Below are 20,663 nucleotides of genomic sequence, written 5' to 3' on the forward strand. Positions count from 1 at the left end.
ATGCTCTTCATGCACTGTTTTATTTCACAGGAGCTACTGTGTTTTTAGCATGTTGAGAGCTGGAGTGCATTTGGTATTTGCAGGGATATCATGTGGTACAGTGATTCCTTCTCTCTCCCACACACTCTGCACCCAGCTAGTCCATGGTGTTAAGAAATGGAAGTGGCTCTTCATTTTGCACACTTTAGGGTGAAATACTCCAAAAGGAGCTAGAGAAGTCAGGTAAGATCTGAGTGCCTGTAATCATCCAGTTCTGCTGCTGAAAAGGGAAGAACAGGTTGGGGAGGTGGCTTCACTATGACATTTCTCAGCTCATTCTCTTAATAACCCTGGGAAATTACTGCTCTTTTCTTTCTGATCACCTGTATCACATTGCCACTTTTCTCCACACCTTCTTAAATAATGTTAGTAGACTTAGGAGAAATGCATTTTTTTGCTTGAAATTTTTGTGTAGAGGGTCTAACCTGCTGGCACAATGACTCTTCGTTCATTGGTAGTCATATTTGGGGGTGGAACATGCTTCTCTTCCATGTAGTTTCCATAGTTCATCCCAACATTGTCTGAGCCGCTAACCATTTTCCCTCCTTTTGCCACGCTGCAGTCATCAGGAGAATTCCTAGACAGAGAAGAGAGATATGCTTCTATTATTATTCCAGTCCCTACTAATATCTTCAGCAAAGAATAATGCTGAATGAAATGGAAAAAAATGAGACTTGAGCACCAGGGTTGGGCTGTCACTGGAAAACCCAGTACCTACCACCCAACGACTCTGTTGATTCCTTCAGTTGCCTCAGAAAAAATGACCAGCCTCAATGGACCATATATTTATTTTTATTTTCAAAGGATCATGCTCTTACATGTCTCCAAACATATAAACACTAACGATTTATTTCCAGAGACTGGGCTAGAATGGAGGCTTGTTCATGAGCTTGCTAAGCCTGATGGTTGCAAGTAGCTGCACTTCTCTCTCCAAACATCTCACAGACAACTCAGCAATCACAGAGATGCACTTAATGCAAATTTGCTGAGGGAAAACTATCACTATTTCTCATTGTCCAAGCATTGGACAAGGCTTCTCCAAGGCTTGGACAGCTTCCCATCTCCACTGCTGTCATTGTTTCATGTGGGCCACACTCAGTTGCACTTTATGTCATGCAATGTAGACACACTTCTACATACAGCTTACAGAAAAGGAACATTTGCCAAAGCCATGATTCAAAATACCACACGCATGACTGGAAAAACCTTTCAGCTCCTGACTAGCACAGTCTCCATGGTACTGTAGTCAAGAAATGGAAATCTGCAGAGGATCTGCAACCAGACACCTCTTTAATTTTGGCTTTGCTTTCTGAATAGAGTCTTTAGGTTTAACATCCCACAGGGGGTTCCCTAATGGCATTTTAATTGCATCACAGTTTTCTTTCTGGCAGACACAGACATATTTGTCCCTTAATTTAATGTCTACAACGTGTTTCATCAGAGAGAGAAAAATTGTTACAAAAATCAAAATAAAGAACAGAGCCACAGGGAATACCTTTAAATGTAAAGAGGCTGTTTGGCAAGGGAAGGAGGGTGTTGGTTGGGTTTTGGTTTCTTTAGTGATACTACATTGCTAACAACTTTCTTTTAGTTCTGCCATTTAACTCCTGAAACTGTACTATGGTCTTACTAAACAAGCAGCAAGTCAGGTTGCGATGCTTCGTTTTGGTTCCTTGCAAACCAACTAATTTGCAGTCCAGAGAACCGAGACACCCTCCAAAACCCAGACTCCTGGAAGCTTGTTTCAGGATCTGTTCCCTGCCCCTCAAGAAGGTGTTTCACCAGGGCCTCTTGCTCTCCCCAGCTCAGAAATCCCAGCTCTTGCTGCAAGTGTCGGGCAGCAGTGTCACTGTAAGCCCACCAGCGGTCAGAATACAGGTGCTTTCCCAGAAGAGTTTTGCTATTGTTTTGAAGACAAAAGAGGAAAAATATTATACAGTTTGGACTACTGTCTGCTCAACATATGTCAAAAGGATGTGGCAGGTATTTTATCCAATGCCCAAGTGACTCAGTTGAGCTGACTGCTCAGCTCTACCATGGGTCAGGAACTAATGCAGTTATAATTCTCACATGTGTGTTTTAAAAAATAACTAGCACTTGGAAAGCTGAAAAGATTTAGTATACATATTAAATACTAGAAGTACATTTTAAGTATATAGGTTTTTTTCTGTGCAGTGTTACTACTAATTTTACCATGTTGTGTTAATGTATATATTAAAAAAAATTAACTGCTGATGGCTTTCAGTTTAAAAATAAAATGTATCACAGAAACCATTCAATGGGTACTGTCATCTTCTTTAGGAGAAGAAACAGGGCCTTGAATGTTGCCTGGGAAACACTGGCTTCACATACCTTTTTCAAGTATAAAATATCTTGGGTGCCGTGTAACATATTACATACAAAATCTGCCTTGTGTAAAGGTCCTACAACTGCTTTTTCAGCCAAAGGACTGAATAATAACCACAAGGCAAGATATAGTCAGCACATGGTCTTGCCTGTCATTGAGTGGTGGTGAATTTAGCCTTTCCTCTCAGAACCAAAATACTTGGGCATTATTCTCTCAGGTTTAACTTTTCTATCCCACTACATACCTCTAAATATAATTCTGGGATGCAGCTTATTTCTGTGTAAACAGAGCTAAGCAAAACAAAGTAACTTTTTCTTTCAGACATAAACATGTTGAAAAAGAGCTTTTGTGATGATTGCTTGTGACTAAAACTTTGGCTTTTTCTGTTTACCTTTAACAAATACAAATGGCATATATGCATAAGTGAGTTTGCATACTAAATCACATATATTTGGAAACATCATCCAACTCCTGCCCTTGTACCTGTGCAGATGCCCACTCTGACTCCCAAGGCCAGTTACATTACAAAGACAAAAGAAAGAACCATTTAGCCCATTCACTGACTTTTTAGGGATGTTTTTGGGAAACAGAGAGCTAGCAGCATCCTTTGGCCTAACTGGCACAGTTACCTTATTTTGTTTTTCTGTGAAAAGGAACTTGGGATATAGGGACATTAAAGTCTTGCTGCTGATGTGAAATATCACATCAGTATTAGCCTACACCACTTTTATGGGCAATCATGCATTAAAAACACCCTTGTAAACACTGAACAGTAAATGATGTGAAAGATCCAGTAGTAGCACACAGCTTTTGGCAATCTGACAGGGCTTCTGAGCTGGTTTTCTGATCTGAATATAAACAGACGGGGGTGGGGAAGAAGATCATAAATAAGTCATAACTTTTCATTAAATTCCAGAAGCAGATGGTCAAGGGTTTTGTCCTGTTAGCTTACTGGGTGAACAAGCAAATCCCCAGTTCAGCAAATCTTCTAAGACCATGCTTAACTTCAAGCATGTAAGCAGCTCCATGGGAGCTAACAGGACTACTCAGGTACTTCAAATTGAGCGTGTGTTTATGCATACCACTGAACCAAGGCTTAATTCAAATGGCTGGAACGGACTTCTACAGTATAGAAAGCAAAACTGAAAATGCTAGCAGACACTAGAAAATGGTATTTTTAGTGCCCAGAACAACAAGAGAGTGATTGTCTGCAAAGGCTTTTTTTAGGTGCTTTCTGTGAGTCTGCTTTATTTCTGAACCACCGGGGGAGCAGGGGCAGTGGAAAAGCAGCTTTCAGAAAGTGTGCCCAGTGTAAAGGGTGCAGCTTTGCAGTGATTCATCCTCAGCTCCAGGTCTGAAATGAAACCTGAGATGTTTTTCTTCACAGCTGCATGTTATTTTTACTCTTTGTAAATATACTGTGTTACACCTGGAATTTACAAAAAAAAAAAAAAAAATGTGGAAAGACTACAATTATGCTACCCAAGAGCACTTTGTCCAGTCCTGAGCTGATTCAAGTCTGATTGATGATAAATGTCTGTTGAAGAAAGTATTTCTCCATGGGTCCTTGGACCTGGAAGCCTCACCTTTATTCAGGGTTACTTAGAATCAAGCTGATTTGATGGTTAAATTTAGCACCCACTCCTACTGAAGCCGATTGGAGTTTTGCCAACCATTGACTCTGATGAAAGCAGATGTAAGTTCATAAATAAGTGTATGAAACACATTTTTTCCTCTTTGCTATGCTACTATTTTCCCCATGTGACATAAACCACCTGTGCTGTGTTAAAATGCAAGGTGTCAGAGAAACACAGATTAGGAATGAGCAAAATTTTACATGATCTCTGTGACATTCCCATAATATAAACCCCTCTATTTAATATTTCTGAATTTCAGAGGGAAATAAATGAGAAAAATTGTATTCTCCAAATATCTATGTAACTTTATAAGCTTATTTAATAAGCACAGCTTGGATAACTTCCTTACAGAGGCTACTTATAGAAAAGAGGTCTCAGGAGAGTAGAGCGGTGTAAGGATATCTTTGAAGAGTTTTCTGTGCATGGTCCCCATCCAGCCTGTGGCTGGTCAGGTCAGAGGACACGCTGAGCTACCAGGAACTTCTCTTCTGTGAGGCTCTGGCGAACAAACCGTGACACTGTCCTACAGGATACAGATTCCTCTCCTCATCTCTCCTCTCCCATTTTGTAATGCCAGTGATCTGAGAAAGAGGGGAATGGCCCCAGCAGGGCTGCAATGTCCCCACCCTGTCCTTAAATACAAGAAGGAGAACTCTGCAAAGCCAGCTCCCTCAGATAATTTGGGCCAACATATGTAAATTTATATTTAGCCAAAATGACATCACATAAAGGTCCACTCATACTGAGTGTATAGCAAAGCATGCTCAGGCTCATCTCCATTCACTGCAACTACTCAAGTTGTAGTGGATTTGGTCAGCACTTCCCCCCACAAAATGGTTTGTCACTGAAAAAGTGGCCCACAAAGGAAAACCCAAAACTTCCCTGAGATTTCTTACTTTGATGTACACTGCTGTTTCTTAAAGCACACCTGACATACTTTAGTCCACAATATCAATTCAAAGGGTTACACAGCTGCAGCCCTAAACACTCTTCCCTGCCCCTCTCTACACCCTCTTCCTCTTCTTGAATCAGTGGGATTCACATCTGCTGAGACCTGCCACAGCAGTGACATGCAAAGAGGGGTCCTGCGGGGAACCCTTTGGGTTCCACTTTGGCAGCAATCACTGGGGACAGCCCGACCCTCTCTGCTGAGAAAGAGCCCACACTCCCCAGCCACCGGAGCGGGAGTGTGGCTGCACCAGAAGCTTTGCAGAGCCTCAGGGGCTGCTTCCCTGGCACCAACGGTGATCCCCATGAGTGCTAAGTGAGACTCTGAAAAGCGATATCAGAGGCCCCAACACTTGTTTTGACAGAGCTCAGTCCACCACACACGCTCATCGCCCAGCACCGCAGCTGGAGGCGGCTGCCCAGCTTCTTCTGTGCATACACCAGGCCAAACCCTGCAAGCGCACCAAGCCCTCTGCTCCTGTGCAGGCACCTGCCCTTAAATCTGCTGCAGGAGCACCACCACACTTAACCTGCTGAAAGAAAAACAGGTTTTATTTTTCCTTCCAAGGCTTCTTGTGAAAGCAGTGCAAAATTCCCTGCAGAGGACTCCAGCATAACAGAGGCATTAAAATGCCAGAAGTTTGAAATATCCCTATGGTGCTCACACAGGCTCTCACACAACTGCTGAGTGAACTGGGCTGGGGAGCTGCTTCCCCAGCAAGTACGCAAATAAGTAAATAAATGGGTGGGTGGGTAAGTAACTCAGTGCTTAGCTATAACCTGAGTCACTCCCCCACCCACATGGGGCGGCTGTGTGAAGGCGATGCTCGCCCACAGGAAAAGGGACGGCCAGGGTGGGAGCGAGCTGCCGAGGTCTGTGGAAGGGAGGGAAGCCCCTCGGGACCTGTACTGCTGACTAAAGCTGGCTTAAACTGACGCTGAAGCCATGGTGACAGTCTGTTTAGCTTTGCTATAAGGTGAGTGTCAAAAGCAGTCCTAAGAAGACAAAAGAAAAGAAGAAAAAAGCAAAACTGAAGTCGTCACTGAGCCACGCAGTCATGGGAGTGCACTGCTCCATGTGGGGCTACTCAGGGGCAACCAAAATGGTCTTCAACAGCCCCAACAGACCAGGGCTGCGGAGAGGCTGGGATTGGGGCAGCCCCATGCTAACGCACTCCCACAGTGTCCAAAACAGGGGCAGACACTGCTGTGTGGGGTGCCCTGGGCTTGGTAGGTGCTCAGGGTTGCATGGGGCCGGCCCAGGGATCGCTCAGAGATGTCACAGCGTGGCACGTAGAGGTGCCTCCGGTTCCTTCCTCCAGCAAAAGCAGAAAGCAAACACCACATGCCAACACATGCAACGTTGCTGGCTTTCTGTAAGCAAAACAAAAGATGCTTGTTTATTGAGTTGTATGCGCAGCAGCCATTCATTTTCAATCAAACAATAACTTTTGCTAATTGAAACAATCTTTTCTTTTTTTTTTTTTTTTTTTGCTTAACTTTCCCCAGCTATCTTGCAAGTCCACAGCTGCTTCAAGCCTTGAGGCCATCATGGCAAATTAAGGCAGTCAGCGTCTGGCTCACTAGAGGCCAGTCAAGCTATAAATATTACCAGCCTGGCTCTTTGTGTTCACAGTGTGGGGAAACAGCTGGTTTAAGTTTGACTGCACGTTGTCATTTCTCCATTAGTGCAAACACTTCAATATTTCTTATGTGTGAGGTTGGAGTGAAGAAAGGGAAAGAAGGGAAGGGGGTCACTAAAAGCCAAAGCTAAGAAATGATGTTCTGTATATACATAATTTACAATTAGATTGCTGCCTGGGAGAAGGCTGAAGTCTGACATGGTGATAGCTAGGCCAAAGCCACAATGACTTCCCAGTTGGCCTATAACTTTCAGGACCTATTTTCTCTTGTTTTTCTTTTATTATTTTTATAGAAATTCTATTATAATGGTAATGGATTACATTTCTCAAATTGTATTTTATTTCAAGAGCTTGTAAGACTGTTGTATTTGTGGTTTCGTAAAATATGAAATACCGGGAGACAGGGCCCTTCCCAAACCACATATGCCTTCTTTTGTGGGCAGGGATCATATAGAAAGTTAGCAAAGTAGAGCATGCCAGGCATAAACAGAAGTGACATCTTGTATGGAAACCATAATCCCCCGTGCCTGTGGAATGTCTGCTGATTTTCGTGATTAGCATTATCGAGCTGTGAGGCTGACGGGTGTGAAATGGTAAAGCCAACTATTAGCTACTTTTCTTTTTTCTTACCTTCTGCTTTGTCTTAAAATGCTATTCTCAAACTTTAAATAATGAACAGCCCCACTGATACTGCCCTGATCAAAATAGAACACCTACTAATGAAGGAGGAAAAGGAGAAGACTCATCTGCAAACGCACTGGGTCAGAGACAGCCTACCTACTGACAGTGCCTGTGCCATGCCAGCCAGGGGAACACTACAATCACTGGCTCTAAACATTCTAGACACAGTAAATACTGTACTGGAAATAAAGCAGTAACAATAGCAATAGTCATAAATAATGACAGTGATCATAACTCTTGTGGGGTCCTATATCACTATTTGAAGACTACTTTTATATTTCACTACCCATATGAGAGCTTTTGGTCGCATAGCACTTTTGAAATTCTGGTTATCCTCACCTCCCTCTTAAACTCCTGAAGCTAAACACACAATTTAAGCACCAGCGGTCAATCCAAAATGTAACCATGCCAATTATGAATGAACACATTATCCCAGAGTGGAAAGCTTCTTAGCTAGCACCTGCCAGCCCAGCACACCCCAAAAAGCTGCAAAATGGTAGCTATAGTAGTGCTGAGCTGGGTTTGTTTTTCTCCTTGACAACATGTTTGCCTCAAGAACAGAGCCAAACCATGCACCCACACACAAACACACACACACACACACACACACACACTCCCTAATGTTAAACTGGTGGATTTTCAGAGCGAAGAGGAACTTCTTGAAGTAGTCACACATAAAGCCCTACATGGAGAAGATCCTGAATTTGCATTTTTTCCAGTTTGGTAGGCAGCCACTCCACCAACCACCCAGTGAATGGGAAAAAATATTATCAGTCTGAGATAACTAACACCACATCTTTTTACCCAAGATTAATGTTACTTTATATAGGCAGCTCCAATAATTGCATTAGGAAAGTCATCCTCTTAAGACAGATCTCCCAGCTTTGCTGTGGACTGACGTAGGGGCTGACTCAAGCCCCGTTGGAGACAGAGGAGAGAGACCCATTGACTGCCATGGGTTTTGGACCACGCTTGTTGTTTAGTCTGAGCTGAGGTTTACCAAGAATACCAGGGCTGCATGCCGGTGGTACACCACCAGATGTGGAAGGGATGGCACTTAGCCTCAGCCGTGGGGTTGTGCTCCAGTGATGGAAAAAGCCACGCCCTTGAAAAACAAGTGATGTCAGGGTGATTACTGCAGACCAGCTCTGTTTCTCCATGTATTGGACAAAGGCAAGGTGTGCAAATGCTCTAACTAGCTCCACCAGCATCATACGACAGACAGAAGCATAATGCAGAGATGCCTCATCTAGCTTAATGCACGTCAGCCTGGATCCTAGGAGCATGATGGTCCTGTTGTGGTGGCAATACAGAGCCCCCATACTGATGAATACACCCTCCTTAGTGGCTGGACACATCAGCTGGCACATGGCTAGACTGCGCAAGATACCTGAAGTGCTACCCATTCAAATTAACTGATTTGTATAGCACAAAATAGCTACCACTTAGGAGATATTACATCAAGGGGAAAAGGAAAAAAAAAACAACCAAACAAACAAAAACCAAACAAAAACTTGAGGTCACTCTGGACTCTGAAAAGTCCTATTGTGTGTCAGATGCACTCAACCCAGCTAGTACAGAGGCTATTTGACGAAAATTTAGAACAGTAACATGCAAAGAAAAATGGTATTTCCCAAAAGAGCTAGCACAAACTATGTATTAAGTGATAATTTCATTCTCAAATGGTTTTCAAGCAACAGTTGGTAGCACTTAAATCAATATTTTGCACATGATTAAATCTTAATGACGACTAATTATTTCTGGCATTTCTTTAAAACTTCTGTATCAGCCAAGCTGATGTTGGAAAACTTCTGCAGTGCTTTCACTGCAGCTAACTTTCAAAACGCTTTTTCAATGAAATCACCACACTGCTCACGGCAAGTGAAATTTATCTGTGGCCTCAATAAGACTCTATGTTCCACTTCAGCCTCCCTTAAAAAGATTTATTTCCTACCAGTAAATGCAGTTCTTCCAAGCTACCTTTGTATAGTCCCACCCATGGGCATGGTGGAGTCCTGGGGGTGAGTGTATTCAGAGATCACTAAGCAATCCACGGATTTAAATGTTGTTTAAGCAGTACCTAGGGCCTCATGAGAGCATTTTCACAGGAGTGAATTTCACCCTAAATGTATGAATTGCATTCATTCATTGTAATGGAATTGCTCATACTTAATTTGATAAAATATGTAATGAACAATAAACAGAAAAGTAAGTAACAGTATGACAAATGCAATCTCCAGATTTATATTATAGTGCCCTACTATAACAGGGTGAATCTTTTGGTCTGACTCAAGAGCAATAAATAGCAGGAAATGATATTATTACATTCAGGTGAAAGATTGACTATGTGGAGGCACAAAAGGTCTCATTAGATTTATGTACCTGGAAGAAATATAATGGCTGTACCAACACAATGGATTTGAAGAAACTCAATTTGATACCACCTGTGACAATCTGCATTATATATGCAACAGAAGCAAGGTAAATGACAGCTTTAATTTAAACATTTCTTTCTTTATTTAATTTAAGGTAGGCCCTTTGGCTATATTTTCTGGTGCTGTGCCACAGGGTTTAGCTTTAAAAATACTGTTACTGTTAAAGAAAACTGTGTAGCTAATCCCTCTGCAGCACACTGAAAATAACCCTTTAATTTCATTCTATGTTATTTCTTTGGTATTCACAGGAATGCCAGTTCTGAGACTGTTATGTTTTGACATTTAATGTAGGGCAATTACAGCCAAAGTATGTCTGGGGAAAGTCCTAGCAGAGTGAGTACATTTCTGTTCTGAGTGGGTACTTATTTGTTGATGTGTCAGGGGTTCAGTATGCTCCTAAAATTTTATACCCCCTTCCAGACGACAGACTATATGGCCAGGAAGCAGTCTAACACAGTGAGAAGGGAGAGCTGGACAGCAAAAAATTGCAATGCTAACTATTCTCTGGTTACCACTTTATGGGGTCTGGTACCCTGTTTTGCATCCTCTTTACATCGTATTATTCCGACCCAGGCTCCCACGTAGGAGGACGATTACAGAGGATACTCTGGAGATTCTAAGGGCAGCAATTCTGCGGCTCTGCAATGTGGCTGAGGTATTTTAGACTCCTTTGGGACAACCCAGATTTTAAAGTGGGTGTAAACAGAGCAGGTACAGTTTTACTAAAAATGAAAAGCAGCTCCAAGCTCTGTAGCTACTGCATGTGTTAATTTTTAACATATGAAGCATTTTTAAGAACAGCGCCTTTCATTTAAGGAAATAAATTTATGGACTGCAAATGAGCAAGTTGGGGAAGGCTTCTGCAGAAATTCAGAAAATGCAAAGTAACCTACAGAATGGCGGGCTACCACTAATCTGTGCATATATAGTGTAGCCAATATTATGTATGTGATGAGCAGCAGATAATCTGTCAGGAAACCAGTGAAACACCAGCATACAAATGGCAAAGGCCTAGCAGGACTTGAGGAAGGAACAAATGGGTTTCAGATTTGTAGGAGATGCATATATTGCATTGACCTGTAGTGACTTCCATATTGACAGTACTAATCAGTATCATATCAGAATATTTGATATGATTATTTAGGAATAATTTATTACTGATAAGTAATTTCAGTTTATGCAAGGCTTGAGTGATACGCACTTTCTTCTACAGCTGGCAGGAATATCACATACAAGGAAGCATTCCAGTTCCTGAAGTGTAATAACACTATACGTATTACATACACACATGTATGTGAATTTTAGAAATGCCACAACATATTTATACTTGTTACTTTGCAATGTTAGTTCTCCAGTAGAAGTGTAATACTAAGATCTATTTTTTCAGGCATGTGTTAGGCCTTATAGCATAGCAGTTCTCTGATGAAATAAACAGTGTATTTTAATTACAATAATATTTTGTGTGTGTGTGTGTTAAGGATAAGCATGCAATATATGCATGAAAATTTTTTTGTTCTGTTAATCTATTCTTTTTTTGGTAGTCTGTAAGTGATTTTTTTTTTGTTTCTTTTTCAGCATGTCATGCCTTAGAAATTGCAGTGAAGTATGAATTTTCCTTGTTTCCTCCAGTTAGCAACTCTGCATTGCTCTGTCAGCTGGGGAGGCTGTCAAATTCAAGATTAATAAACGAAACCCTGCTTCCAATGCTGCAGGTTATTTTTAATATAGAAAGAATTCAATTTCTTCCCATTATATTTTCAGCCAGAATGTGCCCCTTAGAAAACCAGTGTTCTGATCAAAAACATTCAGAGTAGTAACCTGTACAGCCTCTTCCAGCAGCGTAGCCCATGTGCCAGCTCACACGCTGGTTCATATTGGGAAAGAATGGCCACTGCTGAGATGTTCATTTTCTAATGATGGCCACATTAAGCACCTCTGAGTGATGCTGTCCAGAGAAAATTGAAGAACTTAGTCTTCATGTGCTGCTCAGCTAATTTGCACTAAGATTCAAGTCCAAATGATGGAGTAGGTAGACCTAATGATGTTTTTTTAGAGAAGAGGCACATAAAATTCCTTCTTTTCATCTCTTTATTTCTGTAATGGTGGTAAAGGTGGTCAGGATGGTGCAAAAGTGTGTCACTGGGGTTCCAGACGCCTTGGCAACTCCTGGGTGTCACATCTTTACAACAATTAACAGTTCTGCTGAAAAGGTATGAGTCAAAATTATGCCTCATGACTAATCAAAAAAGATTGATTTTAAGACAATTCCTCAATGCTCAGATCATATATCCTTGCAAAAGTAGATGCCTGTTCTGCCAGTAACAGTGCAGACCGTACGCACACACATTTTATGCAGATAGTGCGGAGACCAGCATACCTCTGAAGGAAAGGGCAGATAGCTCTCTTCACAAAGGACAACTCAGGCAGCCTAAACCAGCAGTCAGTTCCTGACTATTGACTGTGCAGGTAGCTGGAGTATCACCCTAAAGGATTCAATGCATGCACACACTAATAGAAAATAGCATAAAGGAAGGAGAAATGATAGGCTCTCTGAAGATATGTCCAAATCACCTGTTTAATTCAAGGCTTCTGAATGCTTATCCATCCCTGGAAAGTATTTTGAGTTCCCATATACAAGGTGAACATACCTTAGATTGGGGACACATGGGTGGCAAGCACTGCCCCCAACCCGAGTGCATGCCCCCCACCACCAGGCTGTAAAATAAGCTGAACATGAGCCTGCCCTGTCCTGGCTGCTGAAGTTGGGCTGCCAGGCAGGCAGCAACATGTGAACTGCGGGTTCAGTCGAGAGATGGAGAGCCTAATTCCAGCACTGCAGCTGGGACACTCTGCTCTGGTGGCTGCACTGGGGTTCCCCGCTCCCTGGGTTACTTCTGGTTTTATCCAACAACGGCACAGCCTCCGGGAGAGAAGCAAGTGCACTGAGCCCAGGATCTCTCCCAGCTACACCCCCAAACACACATCCATCCACAACGACTTTTTCAGGCCACTCTGGATATCGAGGCAGGGCTTGTCTGCCTTCCCAGGCACCCCGCAATGGCAGGGGTCCCTCAGGATGCCTGGTTCTCCGTGGACCAAGGCAGCCCCTGCAGGAGCCAGATGCTTTAGTGCCTGGAGATTTCTGTGTTCCCAAATCAGGACTCCTACCAGTCTCTACCGGTTTGGGGCATGCTGGTGTGTGACAGCATATTTTCTACACTGTGTTCTCACCCACAGGATACATTGGTTTGCCTGGAGACCCAATTTAGCTGATCTGACTATGGGCACACATTTTGGTCTTGGTAAGGGTACTGACCTCCTAAATCAGAGTCTAATCCTTACCAGGGTTGCTAACAACTATTAGAGCGGACAAGATTTCAGCTAATAAAAGACGGTATTACTGCCTACCATTTTGTCCTTAAACCATCACAGCAACAGCCAAATAAATACCTGTGATTCACAAACTGAGCACTAATATTCAGGCTAGTTATGTATTTCAGGAATCAAAGACAGAAAATTCAGGATTCTGTCTTGATTATTTTAAAAATGTGATTGACCAACCATTTCAAATGGATCTGTATCATCTAGACTCTTCCTTAAGATCTGGGAGTACCACTAATCTCAGTAACAACACTAATTATCTACTCTAATGCACTTTACGGAATTTACACTGAGAAAAACTGTGATAAGTTGTCTTACAGAAATGCCAGCACAAATACTTAGAGGTAATTTTAGAAAGCAGGGGAAACTGGTTTTGAATCAAAACTCCATTTGCAATTATGTCTGTGCATTTGCTTAGCACAAAAAAAGAAGAAAAAACCCTCACTGAAACGGATTGTGAATAAGTTCTGAATAAGTAGGCTTACAGAGACTTCCCCTGATTCTTTGTAACTTCAGTTCACCGTTTATTTCGATGTATCTCAAATCTTTGACTATTCACTGGAAATTCTAATTTGACTTCAGCACAATTTCCATCCTTACCAGTGAAAGGTGTAGGTGTGATAAGCTGTCAAACCACTTTGCCCTGCTTGTGGTGCTCATCACATTAATGCAGCAAGTGTGAACAGTAACCACAGTGCCCATGGCTGAGGTTTTTCTAAACAACTGATCCTGGGAGATGAGATTAGTAGGCAGGTGTTTGTGACAGAGAGATGTGCAGCACAGTCTTCGCTGGTACATCATCATCAAGTGTGAGCAACCGACTTTCTGGACCTCTGCCCTTCAGCAACACCAAAGGAAAACTGTTTTGACAGTGAGGCATTTTAAACAGGAAAGCACTTGTTTGGATAGTTTCCTTGAAAAAAAAATCTTCATTGTGCTTTTTCAGATGGAAGAAATCCCATAGAGTGGTCCTATGCTTGGGAGAGCTACCAGTCAATATCCACAAATCTACTGCACTACTCTTTCAACTTATTCGATACAATTCTCCTTCACAGTGACATTCATAAAAAAAAGTCCCAAGACAACAATTAACGCACTGACATGCTGTAGCTACTGCCTGTTGAGCTGAGTCATTTCTTCTCCTGTTCCTTTCTACTCCCCTGCTTGCCTCCATAAATATGCTGTTTCTTCAGTGTGAGCTCTTCTTAAATCCAACTCCACGGTTATGCTTTTTGGCACTATGTTTACAGTAAATATAAAAGTAAAGATCAATAGTTCACTCCCTCTGTCATTACAAGAATTTACTTCCTATGCTTCTCTGTTTGGTTATACTTAGAGCAAAGGCAACTGCCCAAATTACTGTATTTTGACAACTTCTATTGAGTATTAGATCACATATGCCACACCCCTAGATGGATCAATGGTGCTGCCTCAGACTACAGCAAACTCACATTTTGCTAACTTTAATATATGCTCTTTCACCTAGCGTGCAATGCAAGTTCACATCCAAAATTATCCACAGTCAGAGGAAACACAGAAAGGTATTGCACAAGCTCATGAGAAGACTGTGCCTGTAGCACCATTTGAGACCCTCCGTAACACCTGAACGTAGCTGGCAGGTGTGACCCACAATGTACAGGAGACCTGTAGGCTTCTGGGGCAGCAGTTCGTGGCCAGGTTGGATATCTTGGGGCATCTAAAATGGTGCTAGATTCACAGATATAGACAACTGAGCTATACCCATCACAAGAAAAAGTGTACTTGAGCCAGTGTAACACTGGCCTTATTACCTTGACCCGTTAACCTGGTTTGGGTTACACTCCATCTTGATGGTGACTCTGGCTGGGGGCTGCGATAACCAGTCTTGCTGGGGAACACGTGGACTCATCTTTGATGTCTGCCCATATTCACTGGAGGAGGAGGCCGTCATCTCTGTCTTCGCAAGGTGGGGCGATCCGTAGGCGCACTCGAACAAGGACTGGTCTTCACTCACCACTGATAACGCTTCCTGCAAACCAGAGAAGAGAAGTCAGCGCAACCATGTCTCAGAGCAGATATTACAATATCCCCGAAGGAAAAAATGGCTCGTCCATCTCACGAGCAGATGAACAGCCAGTCACTTGCTTAAATGCTCATTACTTTCTAGGCACGCCACTGCTGTTGGTGGAGGTGAGGACCCACGGTGCCAGACACACCATCAGCATATGGCGGGAGGACCACCTCTCCCCTGGGGAGACCCTTCCCACCATGGGCTGAGAAGATGCACAAACACACACTACCAAACACTCAGGAATAGTGGCCAGGAGCCGGGAGGGAGGAGAGGGCAGGATGGGCAGCGAAGCTCAGGCCTCTCATGTCCCAGGTAGGGATGCAGAGGGCCAGATCTGCCGGGGGCGTAAGCAAGCTGCCATGGCTGCTTTAACTGCCCCTGCAAGGAGCGACAGAAAGCCAGGCCCTGCTGACTCACTGGGAGCTCCTCTTCCTTCCTCTGGGACCGAAGCCAAGTCCGTTCTGGACAGGGAGCCGTGACAGCTGGGCGCAACCTCCAGTCCAGGGACCCTGCTCTTTCTGCTAGCATCCGCCGCCAGCTTTGGCAGAGGTGCCCGCCACCAGCCCCAAGAGGACGCCAGGCCCACCAGCCGCCTCTCTCTCTCTCTCTCTCTCTCATGGCAACCCTTTCTGGCCAGCTGCCTGGCCGGGCATCCCGCTCCGGCACTGTGAGAAGGGCTTCCCTGGCCACCTTCCCTCGCCATGGCAGTACTTCGGTTACGGCCCTTGAGGGCGGCAGGGTTCACCTGCCATCACGGGGCAGGGCGGCTGCCATCATGGCCGGTTGGAGACAAGACAGACACCAGAGGGAGTGAAGGCCACCCTCTCTCCCCACCGCCATGCATTCACGTTGACGCCAGTTCCTTCCCCACGTTATCTGGACCCAACTCATGGGAGCGAGGTGGTGCCCGGGCCTGGCTCGGGCAGACAGCGTGCCCACCGGGCACGTCGGGAAGCTGCGGGAAGGGCTGATGCTGCCGAAGGGACCCATCCTGCCTAAGCCAAGGCTCCCCGGCCACGGGACCCTGCCTGGGCTCCCGCCCTCCTGCCGGCCCCCAGCACCGCGCAGGCTCGGGGAACCACCCCTCCAAAAACAGCCTTCCAAGGAAAGCCCCCCTCTCCGGGGGCTACTTAGGGTGAAGGTGGGGCATACGGGTGTAAACGGACAGTAACCCGAAGCGTGACGCCCTCCTCCCACCCTGGCACTACGGCTCTGCCCTGAGAGGAAATGGAGCAGGGGTGCAGCCGGGCACCCCCCTCCCCTCCACGTGGCCCCCGCGGCAGCCGGGGAGCGAGCCCCCGGCCCGGGCTGGCGGAGGAGGCTCGGCGTGCAGCGCACCAGATGACAGCAGCGGCGCAGGCGGCCAGCTGGCGATGGCTGGAGGCGCGGGGGCCAAGGCTGGGGGTGCCGGGGCGGGGGGGGGGAGCCCGAGCCGGATTCGGGGCAGGGTGCTCGGCATGCGACCGCACCCTCGCGAGGCAGAGGCGGCGTGTGTGGGCCCGCTCTGCCGCCAGCCCTGCTGCTGACGGCCGGCGGGAGGACGATAAAACCGCGTGGCCCTGTCAGCAGAGGAGGACGTGTGACAGAGAGATGGGAGTCCTCCGGCTCCGGGAAGCAGGCTGCTACCTTCCCCGGTTGCTGGAAGAGGGCTTTGCACAAGCTCCGGCAGTCGCATGCTGCCCTAAAGATCAGCAGTTGCATCTGTTCATTTTAAGGAAGTATATATTTATCATTCTTTTTATTTGCCTGGTTTGTGAGCCCTCGGGGTGCACTCTGCTAATATTCATAGTTTTCCCTGCAACCGCAAGGGCTGGAACATCACTTTCTTCTTATTACTTCTCATGAAAATTGAGATCACCCCTTAATCTCTGGACTTGGGAAATGGGATCTCAAGCAGCCCTCCAAATGCCACAAGACTCGTGATTGAATCACTAACACTAACGCTTCCCGGCACAGGCCAGAAGGCAAAATTCAGACAGCGACCTACACCATTTCATTACTGCTTTTCAGATGTCATTTGAGTGCAAAGGTCACCACCAGGCTATCACCATTAATATTAACTCCCCAGTTAGCACCCCTGCTTCCCACACTCTTCTGCCAACCTGTGCCCGGCTACCAAACTGCTGCTTCTTGGGTCTCTGGGGGTGTGAACATGCTTCTGCGAGACAGAAGGTTGCCAGAATAATATCTCTCCTTTTTGCCATGCCTCTCAGACTCCTGTGGGTCTCTGGCCTGCTAAAAACTGCTGCTGTAGGTGGTCTGAAGCTTTTCTGATGAGCCATTTCTGGGAAAGCCTGCAGACAGCTCTTGCTTTTCAAGGAGGTGTGGGGGGAGATGGCTGCTGGTCCCTTGCTCCCCAAAGATTGCTCCCTGGCTACACTGCGCTGAGAGACAGCAGGGGCACTTTGTGTGCTTGGATAGTAAAGTAGCAGGGATCATATCACAAGAACTAAAAGAAAATGTTACACTAGAAGGAAAATAAAAAGTTCTTTCTCAGCACTCCATGAGAGTTTTTCATGAATATATATACACACATGTATACACACACACACAACCTGGCCAGGTGATCACAATGCATCCCACGCCTGAGACTATTTACTGAATAGTTCCCTCTTTTCTGCCCCACTGTAGAGCTAATACATGAACCATAAAACATGTAATGAAATGTTAATTTGGAAGAGCTAGCTCCAGTAAATACATGAAAGTGTGAATTATGTATGAGAAAGCAGGTACAAGATTGCAAATACAACAGGCAGAATATTATTTTACTCTGTAAACCATTTACAAATAGACCTTTTCAAAACAGGCATCAAACACTATATAATGGATATATTTCTCATCCTCCCACACACAAGTGAAACAAAGCAAATTCATTCTGGTTCCTATTAAACTTGACTCCACCTAATGTAAGTTCATTTATGAATACTTATGTTAAGTATAAATGTAAACAAAAAAATTACGGGTTTTCTATTTATTGGCATTGCTAATGACAGTAAATACTGCTTGTGCTATGGATGCCTATTATGTTGCACAAAGAGGGAAATCACACACATTTGAACTTCCTGAGGAGGACAGCAAATGCTGGAAATATGAGCCCAATTAATAAGGGTTGTGTGAATATCTAAAAGACTATGGCAAAACTAAGACAAACATAAATGAACTCAAGAGACAGACTCAGACTTCACATTTCAGGAAAAAATGCCTAGTTATTCATGGAAAAAAACAGATCAATTTGCTAGCTAGAGTTTTGTTCTGATTTAATAGCAAACACTTATCTGTACTCCATCCTGCTAGTTATCAGTTAGTGCACGCTGACAGGTCTGTAAAGGCTCTGTAGGAATAACTGAGTTTCTGCCAACTTTGCACGCTGTTGGGTTGGTCCTTATGAGGAAGGCTTATTAACGTGTACTCTGTGATAGTGAGCATCTCTGATATTTTACTCTGAGTCCTCACTGATCTTTGCTGGCCTGTCTTGAAGGATAGTAGGACATGTATCACCCCTCCCTTGAGCACATTAAAAAAGCTGAACTGACCATCTAAGCTTTTGCATAATTTTGAGGAGTCAGCATAACTAAAGAACATGGTCTAAACTAGAATAAGCCATACTTCCTCTTTAACCATCTTTTTTCTCCTCTTGCACATAAGTGAGATTGAGGTTTCAGTGTGGAAAACATGGAAACTATGTTTAGCATCTGTTCTGCTACTCCTCCTGTCAGCCAGGACTCAGGCAGTCATACCTACTGTCCTCTCCTTCAAATGCAGCCAGAACCATTGATGGCAATTTACCAGCGACGACTACAGGTGATATATGTGGTCCTTGCATATCCTTCCACACAGGGAAAAGTTTTCTGCAACACACGGGTGGGAGTTGTGTGTCCAGGGTTGGCAACTGCTGCCTTTCTTCCTCTCAGTGATCTTATTCTGAATTCACTGACCTTGCAAGACACAGTGATGCTGAACAATCAGCTCATACAACCTGATACAACCTCACGTGAAACTCATACTGTGGGAAAGCATAGAAGTAGCATCAAGAAATGTGAAGCATTTCTCAGCTATACAAGAATATCTGATAACTGGCATAATTTGGTATCCCCCAAAACAGATAGAAATTGTCCTTCAGCTGCTCCTTGCCTGCATCATTTCATCTTGTCTTTCCTTGGTTTCTCTTTACCAATTAAAGCCTTCAAGCCTTAACCCTACGTAAGCTGTGAAAGGAAGGCTCTAACAGCAAACTACTGAACAGCTGACAGAAAGCAGTGTGGGTATTTCTTTCTTAAATACAGGGACTTAAAAATGTGCTTTCTGCTATAATTCTAAATGCAAGCTCCTGGACCAAATGTAACACAAAAATTGTCAGCTTTCACCATCATGAAGAATAGCCGCACGGTCTGGCCACATACAGACATAGACAAAACTATTAATACTGACAATGTTTGGCAAAGGTTTTTATACATATGGATGCCAGTTCTATTTGTACTAAATACTCCTCATTACTCATTTACATGTTAATCTTTTTTTCTCATCCATATTAATGCTGTTTCTAAAGCAGTCTGGCAACATCAAATAGTAAGTGGGATAAACCAAGGTAAACCTTAATAAATATTATAAAATAGATGCATTATAAGGCTCCTTTCAATCTTGCCAAGTTTTGTACCTTTATGGAAATAATTTTAGTAGTGAATGGGTCATCTTCCTCGATTTCACAGGACCATAACATATTCTCCTGAAATCTCAGAAATGAAGCCTTTCATTTCTAGTAACCAGTGTCTGGGGTAATGTAATATGAAGAAAGCAACACATACTGCTTACAGTGGCAAGTGGGAAAGGTCCTTCATGCAAGTCTGGGAAGTAGAGCTGTGGGGAATATTATCTGAGGTCAATATTGGACATGGATTTTCTTTATTTCATCTTCCTTTCTCCACGTACTTCCTCTCATGATATCATCAGCAAAACATAAAAATCTGTTCCTGCATTATGATTTTTTTTTTTTAATCACTTGTACTATGAAAAACCTGGCTTCTCACTTGGACTTTCCGTACTAATGATAAAAGAACAAAATGTCTTCGCTATTTGGTTTTGACTTATACTTCACTGATAAGTTTAAAAAAAAAAGAATAACAGACTGACAAATTTGTAGAACAATAGGTGCAGCAACGCCTTTAAAGTAGGCATAAAGTCATTAGGACAAAGGTGTTTACTTAATCAAATGCAAGATTACTTGGCCTAGAAACATGAAGTTACAGGAAATGTGATTGAAGAAGTTCCCATCATGAGAAGTATATGCAAGCTGGCCTATCCTTTATATGCAATGTCAGGAACTAAGGAAAAATATTTTTTTTCCCTAAAACCTTATCAACTTAAGAAATGGTTAAAGAAGACAATAAGGTGTGCAGCTGTCTAGCATAATTTGCTTGTGCTGACGACTACTGGGGAAAAAATACTGCAGCAGGATTTTAGAAGACTTTGGAGGCCATTCTAACCTGGCAATGCTTTTTCTCAAGG

General features: G+C 43.8%; 1 protein-coding gene across 8 annotated transcripts in view; it reads right to left on the reverse strand.

Moving 5' to 3' along the window:
- Nucleotides 1-20,663, reverse strand: part of ERG (ETS transcription factor ERG) — a 157,705-nt gene that overhangs the window by 26,327 nt on the left and 110,715 nt on the right. For all 8 annotated transcript variants that reach the window (XM_030020584.2, XM_030020587.2, XM_030020582.2 and 5 more), the window contains 2 exons: nt 14,902-15,119; nt 465-616 (listed from right to left, as the gene is read on the reverse strand). In XM_030020584.2, the coding sequence (XP_029876444.1) occupies nt 465-616; nt 14,902-15,119 (370 nt within the window). The remainder of the gene's footprint in view (nt 1-464; nt 617-14,901; nt 15,120-20,663) is intronic.

The sequence above is a fragment of the Aquila chrysaetos genome, chromosome 7, assembly GCF_900496995.4.
Source record: "Aquila chrysaetos chrysaetos chromosome 7, bAquChr1.4, whole genome shotgun sequence".
NCBI classification, from domain to species: Eukaryota; Metazoa; Chordata; class Aves; order Accipitriformes; family Accipitridae; genus Aquila; species Aquila chrysaetos.